This window comes from Ixodes scapularis, unplaced genomic scaffold (assembly GCF_016920785.2).
Source record: "Ixodes scapularis isolate PalLabHiFi unplaced genomic scaffold, ASM1692078v2 PGA_scaffold1__304_contigs__length_218370807, whole genome shotgun sequence".
Lineage (NCBI taxonomy): Eukaryota > Metazoa > Arthropoda > Arachnida > Ixodida > Ixodidae > Ixodes > Ixodes scapularis.
In genome coordinates, this window is record NW_024609846.1 from 78005451 (window position 1) to 78029868 (window position 24418).

Consider the following 24418-nt stretch of genomic DNA (forward strand, 5'->3'; position numbering starts at 1 on the left):
AATCGGCGATACGGCGCTCGGCTGTTTATCGACTATGCTCGTCATCTCGAGTATTCCACCAAGAATGTTCAGAGAAGAGCTTGGGCGAGACTGACTAGGCAAGGTCATTCTGGCCTCCTTATTGTTTACGCTCGGGGTAAGACTATACCAATCTTCTAGATGAACAGAATAACTATCTTCTCGATCATGCACGCGGCGGCAATATACAATTTTGATTATGAATCGGCCTCGATGTGTAGTTGAGAACAATTCAAAGACACTCACACTCAAAGATTATTACTTCAGTTGCACGAGGCAAAGAGGTTCGGTTGGTATTCTCCGGCGAGCGGCCACCTCCTTGGATTGTTCACAATAATCTCTGCTGCGCTAAACGGATACTCGCACTAACTGTGAAGTGGTCGGGACACGTGCAACCTTCTGCACTTGTATGGAGTTACAAAGCTCGCCCCGCAGTTTACTTAGGGTGAACAATTTACCAAGAACATGTCCTTCAAACAGCTGTACTTGTCCACGTCTGCGTTGTAAAAGCATTCACTTTTTACTTTATTTTGGTTCGTAGAAAGTTAACCTATCAACCGGCAAAAGAAAAAAAACATTTAATTGTGATTAAAGCATTATTCGATTAACCAGTTTGTTAATCGATCAATTACCCAGCCCTAACTATACGACATTCTCCAACTTACAGGTTCTGCATTGGCAAAGTTAACGTGGTCGTGCTGAACGACTTCGCCTCGATAAAGAAATACCTTTCTATGGAAGCGACCTTGATCCGTTCCCAGCGGTCCATTTTCGAGGGAGTGACTATGGGTACGTCAGCAGTGCCCTACGTTCTCGTTTATGCAAAACGCCCTTTCCGAAAGTGCGCGCCATTTACTAGCTGCTGGGCCGACTATCCGGGTTCGCCATTACTTGGGCACGTACTCTGGTCACGTGATAGACACTCGTTCGAAGTGGACTCGGATCAAATCCTACGATTTGTGTCCAAGAAACGGTGACCGCCGGCGCCAATTTTGCTCCCTGGGCCGGTTTGCTCATCTTGCGGCTGCGGACGCGGCCGCGGCCACGAGGGATTTTTACGTCACGTGACCAGCTCCATGGGGACAAGGAAGTACCTAGCGTCCCTGCCTAATGGCGGAGAGATCCGCATCGCTTCAAGCACAAAAGCCTAATTTCGCTCGCAGAAACTGATTGGAGGGACTTTCAACTGGAATCTAATTGACCGCCCCTTTATACTGTAGGAGAGGCAGGTAAAGTTACGGCCAGGGAGGGCAAATAGGAGCCAAAATAAAGAAAAAACCACACGAGATAAAAGCGGTAGCAGTATTTTTATACACCTCCGCCGGCGCCGCGCCTCGCGCTTTCTGTTGTGGTCGAGAGGTTAAAGCGCCGGTACTTGTCGTCGCGGCGTGAAAGTTCCGGGTTCAAATCGCGCTAGAAACTTATTTTTTTTTTTGTATTTTGCGCGTGTCTTACTTTTGAACTGTGATCCTTTTTTGGAAATCATCCACTTGCACTACTGCGCCTTAGACGCTTTTACTGTTAGTCCCACCTGTTCAATCGAAACACCGGGAAGAAGAAAAAAAAGATCAACGCAAGTTAACGCGCTAATGCAATCATTTCGTAATGTTCATTAAAAGGAAACCAAGCTAACAGCATCAGTATGGCTTTCACACAAGCGGAGCCGAAACAAGCATCCTTTCCCCAGCGTTTACAATTTTATCTGTTTTCAAATAACGCTCTTGCTACGATTCCTTTCAATAACAAGAGACGCCTATTTAGGACTAATAAAAACTGCAGTTGTAGCAATTAAAAAAAATAAAAAAAACAAGCAAAAAAAAAAGACTAGCAGCTGTGGATCATTGATTGAGCGAAATCCTACAGGCAAGGCAGCAGGTCAAACGTCTGAGAAAGTAGTAAAACTGAACTAAAAGAGATCATACTTTTACTTGCATGGAATGTGATAAAAAGTATATTTATACTCTTTACATTCTGTTGTGGCAATCGTTTTGTAATATTAACACATTACTTGTTGAATTTTAGTTAGGCTAGCAGACGATCACGACCAAATGCAAAAAAGAATCAGGCATCGACCATCGCAAACCCTCTCTCTAATGCAAACACCTAAAATGACTTTGGATCAAGAAAGGGAATTAATTATACTTAATTCCATTTGTTGATCCAAAGTCAGTTTAGGTGTTTGCATGAGTCACGGCTTGTGGTTTGGGCGCCGTGGGACCCGGGAAGGCAGGGAGCCAGCCTTTTGGGGGGAAAGCGTTTTATTCCGGTTCGAAGTCGTGCTTGCACCAGCTCCAGCCCACCGCGTTCCTTTTTTCTCCTCGTGCACCGTCTCCAGCCTCAGTCCGTTCGTCGTCACTTCGTCTTTTTCTCGTCGCACCAATCAGCGCACACCACGGGTAACAAAAATATAATAATCACAAAGCCCGATAACCCGTCGGCGACGGCGCGCGCTGAATCCGCTGCCTCGTGCATGCCACATGCATGACAGCATGAGAGAGAGGGTTTGCGAAGGTCGATGCCTGATTCATTTTTGCATTTGGTCGTGATCGTCTGCTATTCTACTAAAATTCAACAAGTAATGTGTTAATATTACAAAACGATTGCCACAACAAAATGTAAAGAGTATAAATGTACTTTTTATCTCATTCCATGCAAGTAAAAGTATGATCTCTTTTAATTCAGTTTTACTACTTTCTCAGACGTTTGACCTGCTGCCTTGCCTGTAGGATTTCGCTCAATCAATGTATCCACAGCTGCTAGTCTTTTTTTTATTTTTTTGCTTGTTTTATTATTTTTTTTAATTGCTATAACTGCATTTTTTATTAGTCCTAAATAGGCGTCTCTTGTTATTGAAAGGAATCGTAGCAAGAGCGTTATTTGAAAACAGATAAAAATGTAAACGCTGGGGAAAGGATGCTTGTTTCGGCTCCGCTTGTGAAAGCCATACTGATGCTGTTAGCTTGGTTTCCTTTTAATGAACATTACGAAATGATTGCATTAGCGCGTTAACTTGCGTGATCTTTTTTTTTCTTCTTCCCGGTGTTTCGATTGGACTAACAGTAAAAGCGTATAAGGCGCAGTAGTGCAAGTGGATGATTTCCAAAAGAGGATCACAGTTCAAAAGTAAGACACGCGCAAAATACAAAAAAAAAAAAAAAAAAAGAAGTCCTTAGCGCGATTTGAACCCGGAACTTTCACGCCGTGGCGCCAAGTACCGGCGCTTTAACCTCTCGACCACAACAGAAGGCGCGAGGCGCGGCGCCGGCGGAGGTATATAAAAATACCGCTACCGCTTTTATCTCGTGTGTTTTTTTCTTTATTTTGGCTCCTATTTGCCCTCCCTGGCCGTAACTTTACCTGCCGCTCCTACAGTATAAAGGGGCGGTCAATTAGATTCCAGTTGAAAGTCCCTCCAATCAGTTTCTGCGAGCGAAATTAGGCTTTTGTGCTTGAAGCGATGCGGATCTCTCCGCCATTAGGCAGGGACGCTAGGTACTTCCTTGTCCCCATGGAGCTGGTCACGTGACGTCAAAATCCCTCCTGGCCGCGGCCGCGTCCGCAGCCGCAAGATGAGCAAACCGGCCCCGGGGTTTTCAAAAACGTTCTATCGTGCCCTCTTGAATTTATAGTTATGCAACCACGGCTCTTCGGCTTTAGTATTCAACAACAACAAAAATATATTTCGTATATTTTAAATGTAGTTCCAATAATTCAGTATTTAAGAAGAAGCACGGAAAAATGCGTCCTTCTAATTCTCGCCCCCTCCAACAACAGCAACAACAACAGACAAGGCTTTACTGTAGGCATTTTATTTTCGCCCACCAGCTCTTAAGCCTTACGAACGTGGGAAAAAGGACATGCTGGCGTACATATGCTGTATTTTCGACGAGAAATTACTTGTTTTCTACTAACAGCGATATTTTTTTTCTCTCTCTCTCAATTGTTATGAAAGCTATTTTCACCTAAAAATAAGAGAACAGTTGCGTGTCAACACTGGTTTCGTCCTAAACAAAGGATTCACATTTGAACTCCGAGATTACCACACAAGAAATATAAAAGAAAAAAAGCGTGATTGCAGAGAACGTATTTGCACAGAAACGTAATTGCAGGGAAACCAAACTTAGCGAAAACCCGAATTGAGGCAGTCACAAAAGAAGCATCCCGAAAGACGGCTCCCACTCAACGCGAGACAGTTAACTCAAAAGCAGCATTGGTGCTTTTCCCCAGTTTACCACAAAAAACTGTCGCACACTTTTTTTTTTTTTTTTTTTTACTTTTTAGGTCGGTGTTTAAATAGAGCAGTTTACTCAGCACCGGTCCTTTTTTAACAAGCTTCCAGCTGTGTATAAGGACTTCGAAATAGACTGCCAATTTACGTTTGTGCTAAATGTATCGCGCCCTGTACCTGCGCCGGAAAGATGAGTGATATCGCATGAACACCTGCTGGCTAAAACACAGTGGAACACATTCCGGACAGAGAGAGAAGATATATGTATTTTGGAGATATCGGCCCTCAGTGCCGCAGGATGTCACGCAGAATTCCCGTTTACGCCAGGATATTGAAAAATATGGCGCCTCTAAATCCCGTGGCTTTACAATTCTACGCTGGCCCAAGATATTAATGACACACGTCTGACCGCGCTGCCGGATGTCAAGCAATGCAGTGTGACAGTTAAGCGTGCATTAGAAAATTGAAAAAAAGAAAATATTTTTCTATGCCGTCAACACCTGCTGCGATAGGGCAGCGGCGACTGTCCCATACCGTTTCCTCCCGTGGAAACTTCATGCAAATTTCTGAATCGCGCCTCTTCATCTAGACAACAAATTTCTCCCTGATTCTGCCTTAAATAGAACGATTAAAAGGAAGGAAATTGAAAAAAAGGCTCGATTATTTTATTTTGGCCGAGGCTACATCCACGCAGGGGGACGTAGCCAAGTCGGGAGGAGATAAGGCTCCATCCACGCAAAAGGTAACGTACGTGACTTGTAATATAAGGACATAACTGGTTTTTACCTACATAATATGCTTTCTTATAAGTAAATATAGAATATAAAATAAAGAGGCTACATTTTATTGTTGTTTTTAAAGTTAATATGTCAGGTGACCTTACAAATTTTTAGACAACATAAATTTTTTACTGTTTTCTAAGACTAATAGCAAATATCATACGTCATAAAAATAGTATCAATAGATATCTTTAGAGTTATGTTGTCCAGGAGTCACACACACGTGTGAGCGGCGTGCGGGTGCGTGCGGGTGCCCGCGCGCACACGCACACATGGGCTAAGTAAGGCCCGCAGGGCCTTAGCCCATGTGTACATCGCTGAAGGAGGCGAGGCGGTGAGGCTGGTGAGGCTTCGTCGTGTGTGGTGTTGGCTTGCTTTGAGGCGTTTTAGAGTGAGCTTATGTGCATCGAAGGGGACAAGTGCGAGCCCACCGCTCCGTACGTTCTTGACTTGCGCGCACGCTCGCAATCTCACGAAAATTGTGAGAGAAGAAAAAACATGCATTAGTCCCAGTAATAACAAACATACTGAGAACATTCAATCGATAAAAATGGGTTAAAGATTCCAGAAACTGTTTATCCCATGACAAGTAAAACAGTAGCCGATGCACAGATGCCACTCGTCTGCGAGATCATCGATGAACGCGAAGCCCTCCTTGCGCAAGAACTCCTGCAGGAGCCAGTTCACGTATATGTGCCGATCATTCAACGCCTGGATCTCGGAACTCTTACTACGCTGACACTCCAACAAAGAAAACCTGTTCTTCCGCCTCGGAAGGATGGAATAAAAGCCGATCTGCATCGTCGGACTGCGTTCCAATTGATCTGAGCGGCCAGCCGACGGTATTTATCAACCTACGCGCTAGCACAAACGCTGGTGCATGTTTGTGCCCAAATCGAGCAGGGTGTCAGACACCTTGGAAAACAAAGCCTCGATCCTAATGTCACTAAACACCCGCACTTCGACAGCTACCCGGTCATTCGATGGGAAATACTGGGACAAGTATTTCACCATCGAAACCCCGGCAACCAAACCTCGATGCATATCAGAAGCGCGACCATGCTGATACATTAAGGGTCAAACTCCTTGACCAAGAAAACAAGAAAAAAAAAACGCTTCTGGGAAAGTCAAACCCGCTTGCGGATGACCAGGCAGAAACAGCAGTCCGGCACGGCAGGAACGCAAGGAGCGATGGCCGCCGAGCACATGACAAAAAACAATGGGAGGCAAGACCGTAGGTTGATTGCTGCTGCGTGGACGGAAAGAAGACGGGAGAAGAACTGCCTCTGTCCACGCAGGAAGTGGCGTAGTACGCCGGAAGTGACGTAGTGCGTGGATGGAGCCTTATCTCCTCCCGACGTGGCTACATCCCCGCGCGTAGACACTCCCTTTCATTATTTCATAAAAAGTACATTTGGCGTTTGATAGACCCCGAAGTTTAGGCTCTTTCCTAAACCCAGTAAACCCCTGAATTTAATTTTTTACAAAAATAAAGTAAAAGCAAAAGTAAATCTGTGTTTTAAAAACTTAGTGACTTCAAGAACTTCTGAGAATAATTTCGGCACTGACAGCTGGCGTATGTATATATGACGAAGAATTAACATTTGGTAAGCGTATTGCGAGGATGTTTCATTTTGTTGTCGCTAACAAATAAAAAAAAAAAAGAAATTCAGGGCTCATTGCGTCCACAATTCTTCCTTCGGGATCCGTTCTTCGGTTTCCCTATCGCGCAATGCTGCAAGTTCGTTGGCTGTCGAGTGATAACAATCTGCTCGGCACTCCCCACGCTCCGCGCTCCTGTAAAGAAAAAAAAACAAAACAAAGCGTCTTCGGCGCATCGGAACGCAAGGAGGATCACGCCAATCAAAGAACAACAGAGAACGCGCGGGGGACGCGCGATGATGACGCATGAAAGCTCGCGCCGTCATTGCTTGAGGTCGGCCGGGGGGGTTACAAAATCACGTGGTGCGTTTGGGGTGTAAACGAACGGACGACGCCTGCAAAGAGCTGACTAACTTCCGCGCCCTATAATCTCTGCTCAATGTTGACTCTCGGCACAGGTTCTTTAAATAGTTTGCTCAGTGTTCAGAAAAAAAATGAATGTTGATAGCACCCTTTTCACGAGGAAGAACTTCACGAAAATCCAGACTGATTTAAAAGGAACAAAACCTATATGTATGTAGTGTTTCGATATTCAACGAGCGCTTGATTCCAGGCAGTACGGGATAAAAGCACTTGGGGGACCTGAAATAAGGCGGTTACGAGGCCCTTACCGATGTTAATAATAATAACCACGGAGGTGGTGGTGATGATGATGATGACGGTGGTGCTGGGGGAGGTAACGATCACGACGAAACTACGTATTTTGGTTTGGCTGATTGTGAAATCTAGATATGTTTCGTCTTAGGATTATTGTCGAGCCTTTTTTTAAATCCGTAGATTCAATGGAATTCAAGTTTTTCTTGCTGGCAGTGAGGCAGATGCGACGGTTGATTAGAAACTGCTTCGCAAAGAATCAACCGCTCCAACATATTACAATATGGGAATATTGAGCCAAAAGCTTGAAATCAAATAAGCACTGCCAAAAATATTAAGTATTTCCGTTCACATCCAGCAGCTTCACAAAGAAAACTAAATTCCTTCCGTCGAAAATGTTGACTCCGTTCATGGAGTTCTTTGACTAGAATTGCGGCTAAATTTGAAGAGTACATTTCCGGGCCAGCTCACACAGATTTATTATGGTACCGACTTGCAGCACAGGTAACCCTCTCGCTAACATGTCTTGTGGTACTGTTACTCATGAATAGAGTTATGCAGCAACCGAAAGGGGGATATCTGCAAAATTACCATTACAAGAAAACAAAACTTCACTTCCTCGAAACGGCCTGCCTCGCGACTCGACAACTGCGACGGAAATCTAGAGCAGTTCTTGTAATTGTTCCCAATTATTAACTTCTAACTAGCTCTCTGTTAATTAATTACCGATGTGAACAGTGAAGGAAGAGACATAGGCAAGAAAGAAATTTTGTTGGTTGCAGCAGTCCTTATGTGATCAAGCTATTTCGCAATCGCTCTTCTAATAACTGAACCCTCGTTTCACAAACACAGACTTTAACATTTCAACCATGGGAGGAACTGCGTTCGAATCTAATATATCGATCACTGTCGTTTGAGCATTTTTACATGTACAAGAAAGTTTCATGAAGATTGAGAAGATATTTCCGAGTTTTTGTATCTACACGCTCTCTTTTTTAAATGTGGAAAATGTTTCGAACATATTTAGTAGTAATCCTTTTAGGTGCAGTAATTTGGACCTCCGCGGCCATTTTGAGGTTTGACACAAAGTTAAAAACAAGAAGCCATACCTCAGAGGTTGATGAGCCCTTTGCAGTATTCGTATCAATTGGTGGAAGGATAAGTGCCCAGTTGCACTGCAGGCAAGACATCGACTCTAGAGCTCTTGCTTTTAGTGAGTGCCCATCGAAAAGTGTTGAGGGGCGTCTAAAGAGGCCTGCTGCTTGAAACGCCTGTTTGTTGGTGCTTATGGAGACTGTGTCGGGAAGGTTAACGGGCACCTTTCTGTTTGTTCTTAACTTGTCGTTCTGGAATAAACTCCTTTTGAAGTTTCGCTAAAAAGTTTAAAACAACATGTGTGACCCATCTGTGTTGCTCGAGTTGCCTTTTGGAACGCTTGCTTAACTTCCGGCCACCATTATCCGTAGGATACGCCAAGGGGGTCCCAGCATAAAAGAGAGCTCATGACCGTCCTTATGCATATCGAGCTTCAATTAGAAAAGACCCCATCTAACAAGGGGCACGGGAGGCCGTGTTACGTTTTGTTGCTGTGGCGCACTTGTACAACGAGTTTACAAGCGCCAGCTTGTCTAGAGTCGGGAATTTTATGGCATCCTAGTTTCCTAGTTAAAACAAAAAAAAAAAAAAGGAACGAGAAGGTGATTGCACCAGAGGCCCTATACCGAGTGTTTCTTCTGCTCTCTGTCTCAGCTGTCTTGAATCGAAAACAACTAACAATTTTCAAATTTCCAGGAATCAGCACGGGGCCCCCTGACAGCCTGGGGCCCAGAGCTGCAGCCCCCTTAGCGCTTACCTTAATGCGACCCTGATTCCAGGCATGACGACCCTCAGCGGTCCTGCTTGGGTGGAGAACAGACGGTTCTGTCTTCGAGTACTCAAGGATCTGGGCTTCGGAAAGAAATCGATGGAGGAGCATATTAAGGTAAGACGCACAAAATGGAATGGCGGCTGGATAACATTAGACATTGACGGATACTAGCGACAGTCTGGTATAATCGATTTGACCAGCGATTGAAAGCGTGTTGCACTGACGTCAATAAGATCGTGAATGTATGTTTAGCTCGCGATATCGTAGCCCGCAGAAGAAAAAAAGAAAGAAGAAAAAGAAATTTTACAGTTATCTGATCCGAAGGTTATAAGCAATCTCTGATATTGTTTTCATGAATAATAAAGCCTCCTTTCGGTAGCCGACGACACTCATCTTCGTGCATTCGTTGGCTTTGCCGACCGCCATTTTTTTACTAAAAATTCCGAAGCCTGTTTTATAAATTTTAATATAGATAGCCGCAAGCTTTGAAGCCATGGCCTCTAGCCTGAATTGGTAGCGCTTCATATGGGGTGGAGCTGGGCGTTCCGCGATGCGTAGTTCCTTTCTTCGAGAAAAAAAAAATATATTTTTGGCGGTTGTTTGTATAGGTATGATTCTCAAACATGTGCTGCATGTCAGCGTTTTGCAGAAGAGAAACTTAGATTTGAAGCGCTGCCAATGGTTCATATATACGATGAGAAGACATCACCTGATACGTAGTTCAGAATACGGTGTTTTGTTTTGTTTTTCTTAAAAACCAATAACGTAGTTTTTCGCTTTCGCTTCTTTTTTTTTGTATGGTGTAAGGTAAAAAAAGTGCATTAATCTTTGCAAGTTAAGAAATATTTGTGGTTTTGGTATGGCGCGCGGCTGTACCTCGCGTGCCGAACCAAACAATCCTTCAGACACGAGATAATTCCTCTGCCATGCTCTGAAACCACACTCTCGGCGCATCCACTACGTGGACGTCGATGTGCTACACGACAGGTAATAAAACATATATCCGCAATATGTTCCTGAAATGAATAAAAAAAAAAAGAAGACAGTTCGCACACACTAAGTGATGTAGCTTTTCATATTAAGAACCTTAAGCGAGCCGTATAGCCCAGCAGTTACACCTCTTTTTGTGTTTCATGACCAATTTATTCCGTAGCTTTGACTCATAGCAGCGCTCCTTTTTGTACTTCGCAGTACACACTTGTTTTCATCATCTAGGAAAGAACACAAAACTTCTTCCGTATCGCAAAAAAAAAAAAATTTAATATATATTTTTTTTTAATTTGTGGAACGCGGTAGTTAACGAGCGATCGTTTAAATTTGTTAAAGATTATTAAGCAGTCGTTGCGGGGGGTGAATAACCCCTCGTCAATTAGTATTTTCACCAACTTTACCGGCGAAATTGACATCACGTGACCCGACGTTACGGCGTCAAGTCCTGGTGTCACGTGTTACTGTGACGTCACGTGAAGTCACACGACGATGTACTGGCTGACGTGTAGCAGCGTTACAGAAGGCAAATTGGGCTAGTTGGTTGGGGTTAATCTTTAAAAAAATTTCGCAAAAACAAAACAAAAAGAGAACCAAATGATACTAGCACAACCAACGTGTCCTGTTGACCTCGTAAGTTCGGTCATACTATTTTTGTTTATTACGTTAAATGAAAATTCTGAGGGCAGGGGGTTCTGTTTAAATGCATTGCACGCATTAAAAGGCACATTCTAAAACGCCTGTGTTCACAGTGCTCTGTTGATGCCGCGAGCCTCGGGGATTGTGTAAGAATAAGAAACGCCTACTCATGCTCCCCCGTGTTTCACGACAAAACCTAGTGCCACGCATTGACCTCTTTAGCACGCTTACCACGGTTCTCAACCGAATAGGCGGCACGCAGAGAGTCTGGCTCAAGCCACCTGACGTCTGCGCTGGAAAATAAAATCATATAAAAATAAACCTCCACCTGTTCGTCCACGTGTGTGACACCGAACGAAGCCCAAAGTGTACGCATGTCGACTTTGTTTTCTATCTGAACGGTAAAGCAATCTACGAGCGCTGTCAATTACCTCATCTCGTTTCCGGCCTGCGTAAAATGCGTCCGCGGAGAATAGAAGCAATGAAAGAAGCGCTGCTACACATGTTACTCCCCTTACGTTTTCAGAGGGGAGAACTGGTACGAGTATTTCAGTCGAAATATTAAAAATCGCTTAGCTGGCGGTTTTAAAAAAAGCCGTGCCAGTCAACTAAGAAACAGTATCTTACCGTCGAGCTGAAGGGTTTTCACTTGACGTTGAAACCGTCATGACAGTTCAGGCCTTCAAGCGGAAGATCATGCGTTTTTGAAGAACGAGGGGTTTCACTGTTTCTGGTAGAATATCAAGATACTATGTAAGAATCAGGACGCTGATTGCACATAAATGTCTCAAGTTTACACCCACTGAGACAAACTCTGGAGAACACACATCTTTTCGGACCACAGAGTTGAAAAATGCCGGGCTGTGGTCACATCAGGGGTGCCTGATCATTTTTCAGACGACAGCTTCTATGCATAGATTACAGCGTGTTCCATTGGCCAATGAGGAGCGCAAGTTCTTTTCCCTCTTGCACAGGAATTGCGATGGTGTCAAAACTTTGAGCTATCATTGGCTGATTAAAATAAAATAAAATAGTAGGTAGACCTCAAAACATCTGGCGTTGAGGTCTCCCCGCTACCCTTTCAATCAAAGCCAATCGAGGCTCGGCGTCGTTCTGTCGTCGCCGATACTTCTGCGCAACAAACACACGAACTTGCGTTCCGCATAGACAAAAATGATGGGTCAGCTCTCGGATACACAGAAGGTAAAAATATGATATTGCCAATATTAGTTTTAGTTGTTGATTCCAATCTAGTCGTTAATTTACCAATGGAGAAGTCTCTCGAAGTTGTTCTGATTGTTGATTCAGAATGTTCTTTAGAGTGTAAACATATACAACCGACGGGATCTCAGCCGAGGAGACACAGATGTGAACGAGGTAAATTAGAACATACACGATAAGCCCTAACCTCTTTTTTGTTTTTACGACGTGGCGTTAGTAGAGGTTGGTTTTGTATATCCAAATTTGGGAACATGTTATACATCTGGAAACTCACCTGGGCCTATTTTATTCACTGATGCTCGCTTGCACTCATCGCTTTCACCAATTATAGGCTAGCACTCAACAGTTCACAAACACGTCAGATACGGTTTGTTCCTAAGCTCTATTTCTCTGAGACGCCACAAACCAACGAGGAGAGAACACGCAGGCCTGGTCGCCAAACAGCTACTTACCTATCTTGGTGAGGTCCGTTGGTTATTTGTTTCTACTTCCGAAATTCGTCAACGTAAACGACAAAGAGTGTTACCGTGTTCTAGTTTATTTTGTCCATGACTGCAGACTGCGCGATTTTCTCAGCACTGCTATGTGGAGACGGCGGACAGTGTGCTGATAACAAAATAGGTGAAATCAAACAAGCGCTGAGAACCAACCATGTGTTTCAGTGATTTAAAAAAAAAGATATTGCCAACTGGAATAATGGCGTTCTTCACCACAAAGAAACCTAAGTACTTCACTAGGAAAAAGATAGCTGTTAGCGCTTAATTAAGCAATCGCTGACTACCTTAAGTTAGTACAATCAATCTAGCAATCTGTTCGTCGAAATTTGTGATTGCAATAGAACGTTTCAGAAAAAAAAAAGATATATTTTTTATTTTGTAATTAACCCCATTGATGGGATAGTACTGGTATTCTTAGATATTTGTGTTTGCGGTTGTCCCTCCTGCCACATTCCCCAGAGTTAAGATGTCTGTATTAATAAAGCTTAACTTTTTTTAACCTCATTGAAACACCAACGCTTTTCGCGTATTCAACTCATGCGTGCATCGGTTTCAAAAGCGCATTTCGAAGCCAACGTCGGTGCCTCACTGTACTCAGATTTCACTATGCTCTTTATTTGGCGTTAGAAATTCAAGAACATGATAGATAAAACAAAGATCGCCGATTTCGTGTCCCGGGCGAATGTATTCAACCCGAATTTTCAGAAAAATGTCAATCGCACTACATTTCTCTGGTGATTCAACACGTTCATGGTAAATGTTCAAGTCTCACTACTGCGCCTGTAGTTAGGAATGAATCAGGTACAGTCTAGGCTGTTCAAAATCACGATAAAATACCCTTCCCCCCCCCCCCCCCCCCCCCCCCCCCCCGGTCCTCTTCGCGCGAGTGGTGTGCGACCCTTCGCTACACTTCTTATTTTGTGCACAACATGGGCGTTCTCGTACTAAACTCTTTTTTCACCTCAACTTGTGGACCGGCGAATTCTCCTCGAAGAGAATTGTATCGGTGCGCCAACCAACCAGAGTGCCGGGTGTCCTCACCCGGCACTCCCACTGCGAGGAGTCAGAGTGCATGTTGGCAGTTGATTCAGCCAGCGGGTTGCAAGCAGGTTTGTGGCGTGCGCACTGATCTCTATTGTAGTAGGCTGGATCGCTGATCGCGACCTCGGCAGCTGGGGCCGAGTGTCGCCACCGGCGGCCATTGATTGACACCAGCCAATGCATGGGACTCTATGGGAAGAACGAGAAAAAGTGCCGTTTTCCCCTGTTTCTAAACTGTTCTCGGCACTGAAACTTTTTGGATGCTTTTTGATAAGCCCGTCAAATAGATTACTTACAAACATTAAATCTGACAGCCCTCTCAATTCTAATAAATAAATATTTTGTGGTTGAGAGTGACTCCGCAGTAGTGCAGCTCAATGATGCGAGTTACCTAGAGTTACCGCGGAGAGTCGGTGGCGGTTTCGTTGAGTTGGGTTAAGCAGACGACAAGCTCCAAGGCTTTGTAACGCGGAATTTGCTCACTCCCGGAAAGCCGCTGTCGAGATGGAACTTCTTTGTCATTCATCAACTTCTGGGCTTCCCCGAGGACGGTCTTATTGAAGGCAAGTTCCTTTGTTTACTCCACTACGAGAGCAAGCTTGCCTGCTCAGCCGTAGGTGCTCCGGTACGTTTGATTTTTTTATTCGGCGACCGGACGTTTGACAAATACCGATTCGATCTCCAAACACCCGACATAAGGATCGCAGCGCACAATAAAATACTCGACTCCGAGCACAGCGTACATGCTTCAATATGCTTACTTTTGTGCGTTTCTCCCATAGACTCGCGTGTATTGCCTGGTGTCAAGCAATGGCCGCCGGTGGCGACACCGACGGGCTCCCGACCCCCGATCCAGCCTACTAAAATGGAGATCAGTGGGCGTGCGTATTCGTAGCGGTCGCTCACGGAGGAGCGGACGTCTGTGCTATAGATTTAGAACTGCACAGGCCGGCATCTCAACAGAATAATAAAACAGAACGATAAAGCAGTAAAAGAAAGCCGAACATGCAGAAGAACGCAATCGAGTCGAGCACGTCGAGCATTCGATTCCCCGAATACAAACAACAACGCGACGTCACCAAGTTAACTGGACGCGTTCGTAAATTCAACACTACTATGACGTGGCGCAAAAGAAATAGAGAAATAGACACTCAAGCTGCAAGTCTTGCGCCGTTTAAGTGGACAGTTTGACGGTACAGTTGTTTTATTTGAGAGAAGATGTTAGGCAAGTCGGGAGTGCTGCATTTATTAACAAAGCAATTCCGTTTGTGAACGACTCGCTGTTCCGTGAACAAACGAACGCAGTCACTGCGGCCTCAGTCACCTCCGCAGCGACTGCGTGCGATTCGTATTTTAAAAGGAATCGCACCAATAAATTTGGACATATGGAAAACTATGGCTCAAAACGTGCTACATTATGAACCCTGTTGAAGATGACTAGATTATCACGATTATCGCAAAGCTCGTAGAGAACTTTTTCTTTGTAGACATTTTTTGTTTATATTTGTTTCAAAATGGCAGGGGAACGCTTCGTGGTGGTGCGACGGTGACTGGCCAATGCGCGGCTTGTAGAGGTGGAGCCTCCGATGCACAAGTTGAGGTGAAAAAGAGTATAGTCCTTTCCAGCGATGTAATGGCAGTACAGTTTCCGATTTAGTGGTGTGATCAAAATGTACACGTTTACATCCGTCGTAGCTTTTGTATACGTCAAAGAATCAGTTTCATGGGAAGCTCTTTGTCAGTTTCATTGCGGATAATTTTTTTTTGTTGTAATCTTCATTAAGTTTTTGTTGAGTTGTTCAAATTATATTATCCTACTTTACCAGCCACGCAAGCGTGCGAATCGCCATATGTACGAGCGACTGAGACATGAGGCATTTTAGAAGAGTGCCCCGGTTTGTGAGAAATAGGAAAATAAATTGACAGCATACAAACACATTTGTCTCGTACACAAATTTAAAGCGTAAAATTTAAACGCGCATTAAAAATAATGAATTTGCGAAAATACATCGGTATATATATATATATATATATATATATATATATATATATATATATATATATATATATATATATATATATATATATATATATATATATATATATATATATCATATTTTCCGGGCTATCGTCCGCGGACGATGCATGGTTTTTGTTTTACAATATCGTTGATTATGACGAAACGAGACGAGACGGATTTTGTGATTGAAAGAGTATGTTAATGATGATTTATGTATAGTATTATAGGCTGTTTTGTGAACTAAGATAGCAGATATTTCTCAAGGTGTGCCATCTATGAGAGGAGTTTCGTGTCGAATAAGCACCAGGTGCAGATTATGCACCGGGTGCGGACTACAGTTCACAAATTAAAATATATACAGCCCTCACAATATGCGAGCTTTATATATCTGTGTGCGGAAGCAACCTCACGATACGTATATTTATATATATCTATAGATTTATACGCGGGCTGCCGGGCCCAGAGATTCTGGGTTCCAACACCACCACTGTCCGTTTCGATCTGGATGAGCATCGTGCCGGCGTGCGGTCGTGTATCACTCTGCGTGGTGCACGTTAAAGACCCCAGGGTAGCGGTTGTATTGCACTGGCTAAATTGCTTGTCTACGGCTGAGAGGCAGGTCGCCCTTTGAGGCAGACTAAGTTCAGGCTGTTTAAACACACGCACACTCAACACAATTACATTAAGTTTAGAAAAAGAAATATACTAGTAAAATAAGACCCTTTTTTATGTCGAGAAATATTAAAACGCCCAAAACCTTATTTGAGGCGCCCAATTATCGGGTGTGCATGGACCAACATTGGCGCATTAACTTACTGTATGTCTTTCCATCTTCTAGATTTAGGTAAATGTATGGCACTGGCGTGGGTTCGCACTACGTCAAACCTTTGGCGTGGCATAAATCCGGTTGTTCGTCAAAATTAGTCATCTGTGGCTTGGCGACCCTATTTTTGATGGTTTCGAAGGAAGAAAAATTGTCGACCATTACGAGTTCCTCTGTATATTCGGGAAATCCCATTACGCTTGTGCAAGAGCGACAGCCATCCGTCATAGCAACATTCCCCCGTAAACGATGTATCATTGTTTTAAACAGCCTTGCAACCCTACGATCGGAGTTTCTGCGCGCCCTCCATCATGTTCCCCAGGAAAACAAAAACAAAAACAAAAAATAAACGTTTCACTTTGGAAACAGAGATTGCCATCCGGTGTTCGCTTTTCTTCTTTAACCAGTAAAATTGTCAAGTTTGGTGCGTTAACTGAAGGTCGAGCCCCGATTATTTAGCCTTTGTTTCACTTATTCAACGGTAACTTGGGGTAGACCATGTTTGTCCTACTTCCCTTCTTTTCCCCGGCTCCAGGGTTACCATGTCAGCACTGAGTACTTTTGCTGCTCAGAAATACGTTTTTTTTTCGTACGGTATTCTGTGCACCATACCTATATACAAGTGAAAATATTACGCTATGCGAACTATCTACTAAAGCAAACTATACATGTTTCTTATAATCTATTTTAGATACTTTTTTTATCACGAGACAGGACAAATTTTGTGAAGGGAAGACTACGTTAATACTTATTTCTGTATAATACAAGCATTTTTCTGCGCTAACAAAGCTGGCATTTTTCGAGACGTGCTGTGTGAGAAACTTTTACGCTCTGAAAACGCTACAGGGGCTGGTTATGGACAAGAAGTGGTCTACGCACCGGGTGCATAGTATCTAAAGAAAACTTTTTTTTTCATTCAAAATTTGCCTCTGTGACTTACACAGGGGTTGTGGACGACAGTTAAAAAAAATACGGTTCACTAGACAGTTGAAATTTTATGTGTATGACAGGGCCCTTTTCATAATAGTATCGCACAGCTGGTTTAGGTTATGCAGGACAATAGATCCGAATTTCGTTGAGAGTCAGAAATATCACTTTCGGTGCTACTCCACGCACCCTACGCTTGGCGATTGAGATGTTTCTCTACAGCCCAACACATCTCAGTGCTGTTGGTGAACTCCCAACAATATCTACATTAGCTGGGAATCTTCGAGGACCGACTTTTTATCAGTAACAAAATCCACCATACCGACGAATCAAACAGGCGTTGGAGGGGCAAGAATGGCTAGACTGTATAATTATTTTTCGCCCATATGTGGGTTGTTTTAAAACAAAAGGGGAAAATGCTGAAATGTGCCGACCACCTGGGTAACGCTTCGCTTATCTCGTCCTGGGGCGCATAGAGTAAAATGAAGACAAAAATAAATACACAATTTGGGTGAGCCTTTTTTTGAATAAAAATAAAAAAATATATACACAATATCCTGCTGCGCGGACGCCGAAACAGCAGAAAGTCTGTCATTTCGATCGATTCACTTCTTTGTTTTGTAGAGCCACAATTCCATGGTTTGAATCACATTGTTTTTATATATCTTTTAGATTTCGACGATACTAGGTTCATAGAGCTTATCGTTTCTGCCAAAGTATCTAACACCCTCCACTAAACGTTCTTGCAGGAGGAACTACGATACTTGATCGCCAGGCTTGTGGACGCTAAAGGATCACCCGTACCAATCCGAGAACACCTCATACCGAGCACGTCCAACGTCATCACAGCCCTTCTCTTTGGGACCACCTACAGTTTCGACGACCCCAAGCGCAAGTACCTGGACAAGCTCCTCGCGCGACTCTTCAAGATAATAATGTCCGGCTCCGCGGTCGATTTCCAACCTTACTGGCTTCGGAAGGTCGCCGCCAGGATTCCGTACACGAGAAGCTACGCCCTGAGAAAGGCATCGCTAGATCTGCATGCGTTTATCAGGTAAATCTGGCAGAGATTCTTGCAGTAACAAACAAAAACATAAACAGATTCAGGTTTTTGTTTTTTGCAAAGTTTTGTCGAAGATTTTTTTGTAATCATCGTAGTTATACACGTAGGATCCGAAAACGCCGCGTAGAATTTAAGGTGTATGTATATTTAAATAGCATACATTGTTTACTCTTTTTGGTTGATGGTTGCCGCTATTAGAATTTCACTTATTTACCAATTGAGAGATGTACTACGAAACTACGAGATCCGACGACCTAGGTGCTTGGAGTTAACTGACCTCGCCATGCTTTGATACTTAACGAGGACATGAAATGATTTTCGGGCGATGATAACTTATTTTACATTGGGACTTTACTAACCGCATATCGTTTAGTGGACCAAAAGAAAGAGGGTAGAAAGTCAAAAGTCAGCTTTTCGTGATGAACATTTGAAAATATAGCGGACTATTGGGTACCTGCTTTCCTTCAAAAGATCTCCGCCTTTTCACTGTGATGCATCCGCGGTGCACCAAGCACGTCAGCCGAGCCCAGGTCACGCATTGGACACGAACACTGTGTCACTCGAACGTATGCGCTCGACAACGACCAATACGTAAACGAATATTTCGATTCGTGTTCATGGCCATTGAATGTCCTGACTGGGCTTATCATCACTTGCGAATGCCAAGTTCCACGGTGTGCTTAAAAAGCACAGTGGAAGCTTGAAGTCATCGTACCGGTGCCCAAACGCGTTACGACCGCGTGCTATCTCAATTCGCTCTTGAGCTGAGGAGGAAAGCTAAGGAGGAAGAAGTAGAAACATTATGTCATGGCCCCTTTGATGATATACTCCCTTTCAATCTGAACTCACGGTAATTGAACATGTAGCACTAAAGTGTATTGGAGTGGAACGAATGTTTGTTCGTCCTGTCTTTTTTTCCCCTTTCCCATAGTTCTTATTTTGTTTTAGAAATGACAGCTTCAGGTTTCCACACCAATAAGGTTCCGTTCAATAAAGTGACAAGCATAAAATTAATTATGTGGGGGACGACGGAGTGTAACAGCAAAACATGAAATAAATCAATTAGACTCATGCAGTCAAAATAAGGACACAAGTTCTCCAAGGAACCATAATTATTCGATTTCCCGAACTATAAAAAAAATAAAGTGGTACTTTTAGAACTTTTACCTTATTTAAGATTGCATGTCATATTTACAACGTGATTATGGGTATAGTATAAGAAGCTGCATTCGAACATAACTTTGTCTCTCTTGCCATAGCCACCGAAACACTGAGGCAACTGGGAGCCTGAATAACTCAACTTGAACAGCTCTGCTTGATATAATGGTAAAATTCAGGGTGGTCCGTTCACAAAAGTATGTTAACACCTGCCGAATAAATAAAATAAAAGAATTCTGTTTCACTCGCTGTTTCAGAAATTATTTCAGGAGGCAGAAATGAGACGAGTGATGCTAAAAGGGGAATATACCAAGTGCGTTCCTGTACTTTGAATTAGATAATCAATATCGCAGGCCCTTGCTTTTTAAGAAAAGAGACACATAAGAAAACATAAATAATGAAAGGTGGGAATTGCTTAGTTTTTGTTCAACTAGAAACAAAAAGGGCAGCTTTTATTTTCTCGCTTTTTTCCCCTTGCCATTAAGGCATGTCTTAATTGCATGCTTGATTAGAAACATGCTTCTGAAGTAACTTTTTTTCAATTTGGGCCTTCTGCTTTTGTTCGTATAGTTTTCTTCTTTTTTTTTTATCTGGAGAAAGAAGGTATAAATGTGACTTTCCTGAGCTCTTAGGTCACGTTCTTCTGACTGTGTGGACTGAAATATCAATTTACATGACGAAATTAATCACTGGGCTGCAGTGCACTCAGCGACCGTCTTTTCTTTTGTTACTATTTTCAAATAAAATTTTTTTTATAGGTGTCTAATGTAAACCTGAAAAAGTCAAGTTATAGAATTTGGTATCTTGCATACACACGTTTTCCAACCTTTCTTCAAGATTCTACCAGTTCAGCAGAAATAAAAATAACAAAAACGAAAAGACATGATTTTTAAAGCATAAAACACCTGTCCTGCTTCTTGTTTCGTGTGTGTGTGTAGGGACATTTTTCGTGTATTCAGGTGTGTTTTAACATCTGTTTTACCAACTGTAGTGCCATAGTGTCCGTGTTTTGCTTATTTTATCAAATGTATTCTTATGCTTTGTATACTCCTGTAAAATCTTAACAGGCTAACAGTACGCCTAAATAAAAAAGGGGTTATAAAAAATAACTAGTTGAATTGAAGCTATATTGCGCAAGACGTATTCTAGCGCTGTATGGCCAACTAACCCACTTTATATGAAACATAAAAGTTAATGTCTTACCCTAAACGCATGAAACTTAAAAGTTCTGCCAGGTTGCGGATTTCTTTTGTTAAAATTTAAACCCTGTTGCAGTCATAGTAAAAAAAAAAGAAAGCACTGTTGTGTCATTGGGATGTTGGATTAGATAAAAGAAAGAGGAATAAGAAAACAATTCGTGTGTGCTCCTAACCATGGTTTAGTCTTACCAATTGCTCCAAGGTTTTCTTATGCTTCTTTTTTAAAAATTTAACTTAAGAAATGTATAGCTGCATTCCTAAGAAACATTTGGGTTTTAAAAGTAAATTTCGATTGAGCCAGGTGTTTTATTCAATGTTTCAGAAACCCACCATACCGCGCCTTCATACTAAATAAGTGCCACAGTAAGCAAATATAATTTTGATAACATATTTGAAGTCGATCAGCTTAGTGTAACCCACACGGCAAAAAGAAAAAAAAAAAGGTTGAGCGTTATTGTTTTTGCTCTAGTGGTATTCGCGCCTTTACTCCCTCTCCCACGAGCCCGTCAGAAGATTTTAGTCATTCGTCATTAGAAATGGCCTTCTAAGCGCACACTCGTATGGCAACTAATGTTTCCTGCTGCCCCCTTTCGTATGGTATTTTGTCTACATGCTCCTCGGGAGGAACAGACCGAAATGCGACGTTTAACGCTCATGTTTATTTTATTTTATTAATAGGGAACGTGTCAAAGAACACCAAGAGACGATTGATCCCAACTTTCATCGCGACTTCATCGACGGCTACCTCAACAAGGTCACAGAACACCAAGACAACCCAAACTCCCACTTCCGAGGTACGCCGAAAACACGCTTCTCCCATGCGTCGATATAGCTGGCTATTATAGACGAGTTTATATTCTGTTCCCCTTTAAGCCGAGATCGCAGCCAGAGCTGCAAGCACGAACTGACCCACGCTCCAGGCTTTGAGACGTGCATTTTTAGCGCGAGCGCTCGTTCTGCGGAAGAACGTTTCAAAGCAGTAACCTCGTGCTGTCGCGCTTTTCGCATTGGCTGCAATCTCAGCTTAAGGGTGAACAGAGTATAGTGAGCCAGAGAGTCGTGAAACCCATCATGACACCACACGCTTCATTAACAGGCATCAAGTTTTACTCATTTCAAAAACGTGTTCGCTTTCTAGATACGCGCCAATTTTTTTTTTCAGCCGCACTCTTTGCGCTTTATATGCGATGTAACTAAACATCATAAAAAAAGAAAATGTGGAAATTAGGGACACAAAACGGGACAACACAGCACGGCCTCAAGAAAAAAAAAGTCTCTCTGAGCCGGTGTTGTGTTGTCTTATTTTTGTTTTGTCCCTAAACTTAAAGTTTTTTTTTTTTTTTTCGCGGTGATCGTTAATTAGCTTGTTTTCAGTAATTGAGCATCCGGGCTTGGAGCTGTTTTACGTACTAAAAAAGCCAAATGGATGAACTGATACAGCTTGTGTACTAAATACGAACTCCTTGGACGCCTCATAATGGCAGTAGACATACGCATAGCTAGGCAATTTAGCTTCCCAAAGTCTTTAAGAAAAATCTGCGCAGCCTCTTACTTTTCTTGGCGAAAAGCCCGTTGCCAATCTCAGGTTTCCTGGAAGTTACTTTTTTTTACTAGCTTCGACTACATTAAAGCCTGGCCTTGATTTTTACAGGAAAGGGGGGGGGGGGGAGGGGGTATATCTAAAACACCCTAATCGATGAACTCATTTATATTGCCTAAATTTAAAATGCACAACTTATTGCCTCAGCGAAGAGAAGAACCACCTGGTGCGGCGTCTGAAAGCAGTTAACAGTTTATACTTTTAAACTACTATTGACAGTTTTTTTTTTCCTTTTATGTAGTATTAGAACGTTTGTTTTGAAGAAAACCCGGTGGTGTCTTGCGTTTGTCAGCGCCGGGAAGAGAGGGAGAATGAGAGGAGAGGGTGAGGCGTGCGACGCACCCATTGGTCTGAAGTGCTGACGACAGCACGCATCAACCTCTCCCTCTCTCCCCGGTGCTGACGAACTGACAGACACCGCCGGGTGTTCGTCAAAACGAGCCCTTTCGTTTTCGCCAAAGTCACGCGCACAGCTGGCGTGGAGCGAGAGAGGAGGAGGGACCACGCAACACATCCTGGTTAACCAAACCGTAATTCTGAACGAGATGGCGTCCTCAGAGAAGGCCAATGCTAGACACAATCTGAAAACGAGTGCTGAGTCAGCGCTCGGCTTTGAGTCAAGTTTGAGGGGAACGCTGATGCAATCATGGTGTCCAATCTGCGCCTGGCGTTGGCCTTCTCTGATGACGCCATCTTACTCAGCACCACGGCTTCGTTATCGGCGTGTTGCATCGCGGTGCGGTGGAATGCGGGCGTCTTCAATTGCCGCTCTGCCGTTCCCGGTTGTATTCGCTCTGGGCCTCCGTAGTAGCGGTACGTGGGCTGTGATGTGTGTGTGTGGTAAAAAAACGATGAATGACGTTCCATCCACCAGTGATATCGATGCGGTTTTTTTCCACGAAGGGTATGGATGTGGTTTTTTCCACGAGTTATATGGATGACCGAATCCAAGAGCGTCAACGTACTCTGACAAGCAGGGTACAAAAAAGGGGGAAAAATTACAGGAAGATCCATTGGTGGATTTATTGGGAATCCGTTAGCATGACCATTGGGTAACGCCACACATTAAGTGTGTTAGTGTTAGCGCTCCCCGTTTCGGAAACGCTAGCACGGACCCCATATCGAGGCCAAAAAGAGGCAGCAAAAGAGAAGGCCACAAGAGAAAAGTGAAGCCGTCAGTGTTAGTGTTTCCCATAGGAGGACGTGTATGGCGTTTCCAATGGTCATGCTAGCGCATTTCCTAAGACTCCACAAATTAATCTTCCTGTATTTTATTTTTACTTTATAGAATTGTAATTTCTCTGTAGTCACCGACAGAATGAAAACAGCAGGGCGTCCATTTTGGATACATGGCCTCCAGCGCACACTCGTTACCTATCGTCGTGTGCACGTGTGGCTCTCGAGGCGCCGAAGCGCGTGCACGCTCGAGGCCCTCGAGGCTCTCGAGGGGCCGAAGTGTTTACGTAGAGTCACTGACAGAGGGAGCACGGCAGGGCGTGTCTATCGAACGACGCCCGGCGTCCAGCACGTCCTGCCGTGCTCTTCCGCCGTGCTTTGGCTGCACTCGTACGCTCGAGCTACATGAGACGCCGAAGTGTTGTCGAGAGCAGAAAACTCTCGCTGGGGTGGGACCACTGAAGGATCTCCCTGCTGTTGCAATCCTGTCAACTACTATAGCATCGACACCGACACCTACACCGTTGCAGAAGCCTACATCCTGGGCAACGCCATCGACTTCTTCGTGGCTGGGACGGGCACCGTCGCGGCCAGCATTCAGTGGCACCTGTTCAACTGCGCCAAGAACCCGGACACGGTGCAGGCAGTCATCCAGCGGGAGATCGACGGCGTCATTGGCCGAGAGAGGGAACCCGCCTGGGAAGACCGCTCGCAAATGCACTTCACCATGGCCTGCATTTGGGAGATGCTTCGATGGAGAACGGTCGTCCCGCTTGGGTTGCCCCGGGGGTACGGTACTTCCGATCACCTGCGCTCTTTGCACGATATCTTCACCCGGACATGCAGCAGAGCTAGTCGGGGAGACGACCTCGTCGGGGACAGGTTAAGATCACCTCCACCACGCGCTTCTTGCCTTCCG

At 43.8% G+C, this 24418-nt stretch overlaps 1 protein-coding gene across 1 annotated transcript in view; it reads left to right on the forward strand.

The window, feature by feature from the left end:
- The window catches only part of LOC8030859 (cytochrome P450 2C8), a 62145-nt gene that overhangs the window by 32954 nt on the left and 4773 nt on the right, over positions 1 to 24418 (forward strand). Inside the window, exons 3-7 of the mRNA XM_042290240.1 lie at positions 686 to 807; positions 9156 to 9262; positions 18053 to 18357; positions 21402 to 21517; positions 24030 to 24288. Coding sequence (XP_042146174.1) covers positions 686 to 807; positions 9156 to 9262; positions 18053 to 18357; positions 21402 to 21517; positions 24030 to 24288 — 909 coding nt within the window. The remainder of the gene's footprint in view (positions 1 to 685; positions 808 to 9155; positions 9263 to 18052; positions 18358 to 21401; positions 21518 to 24029; positions 24289 to 24418) is intronic.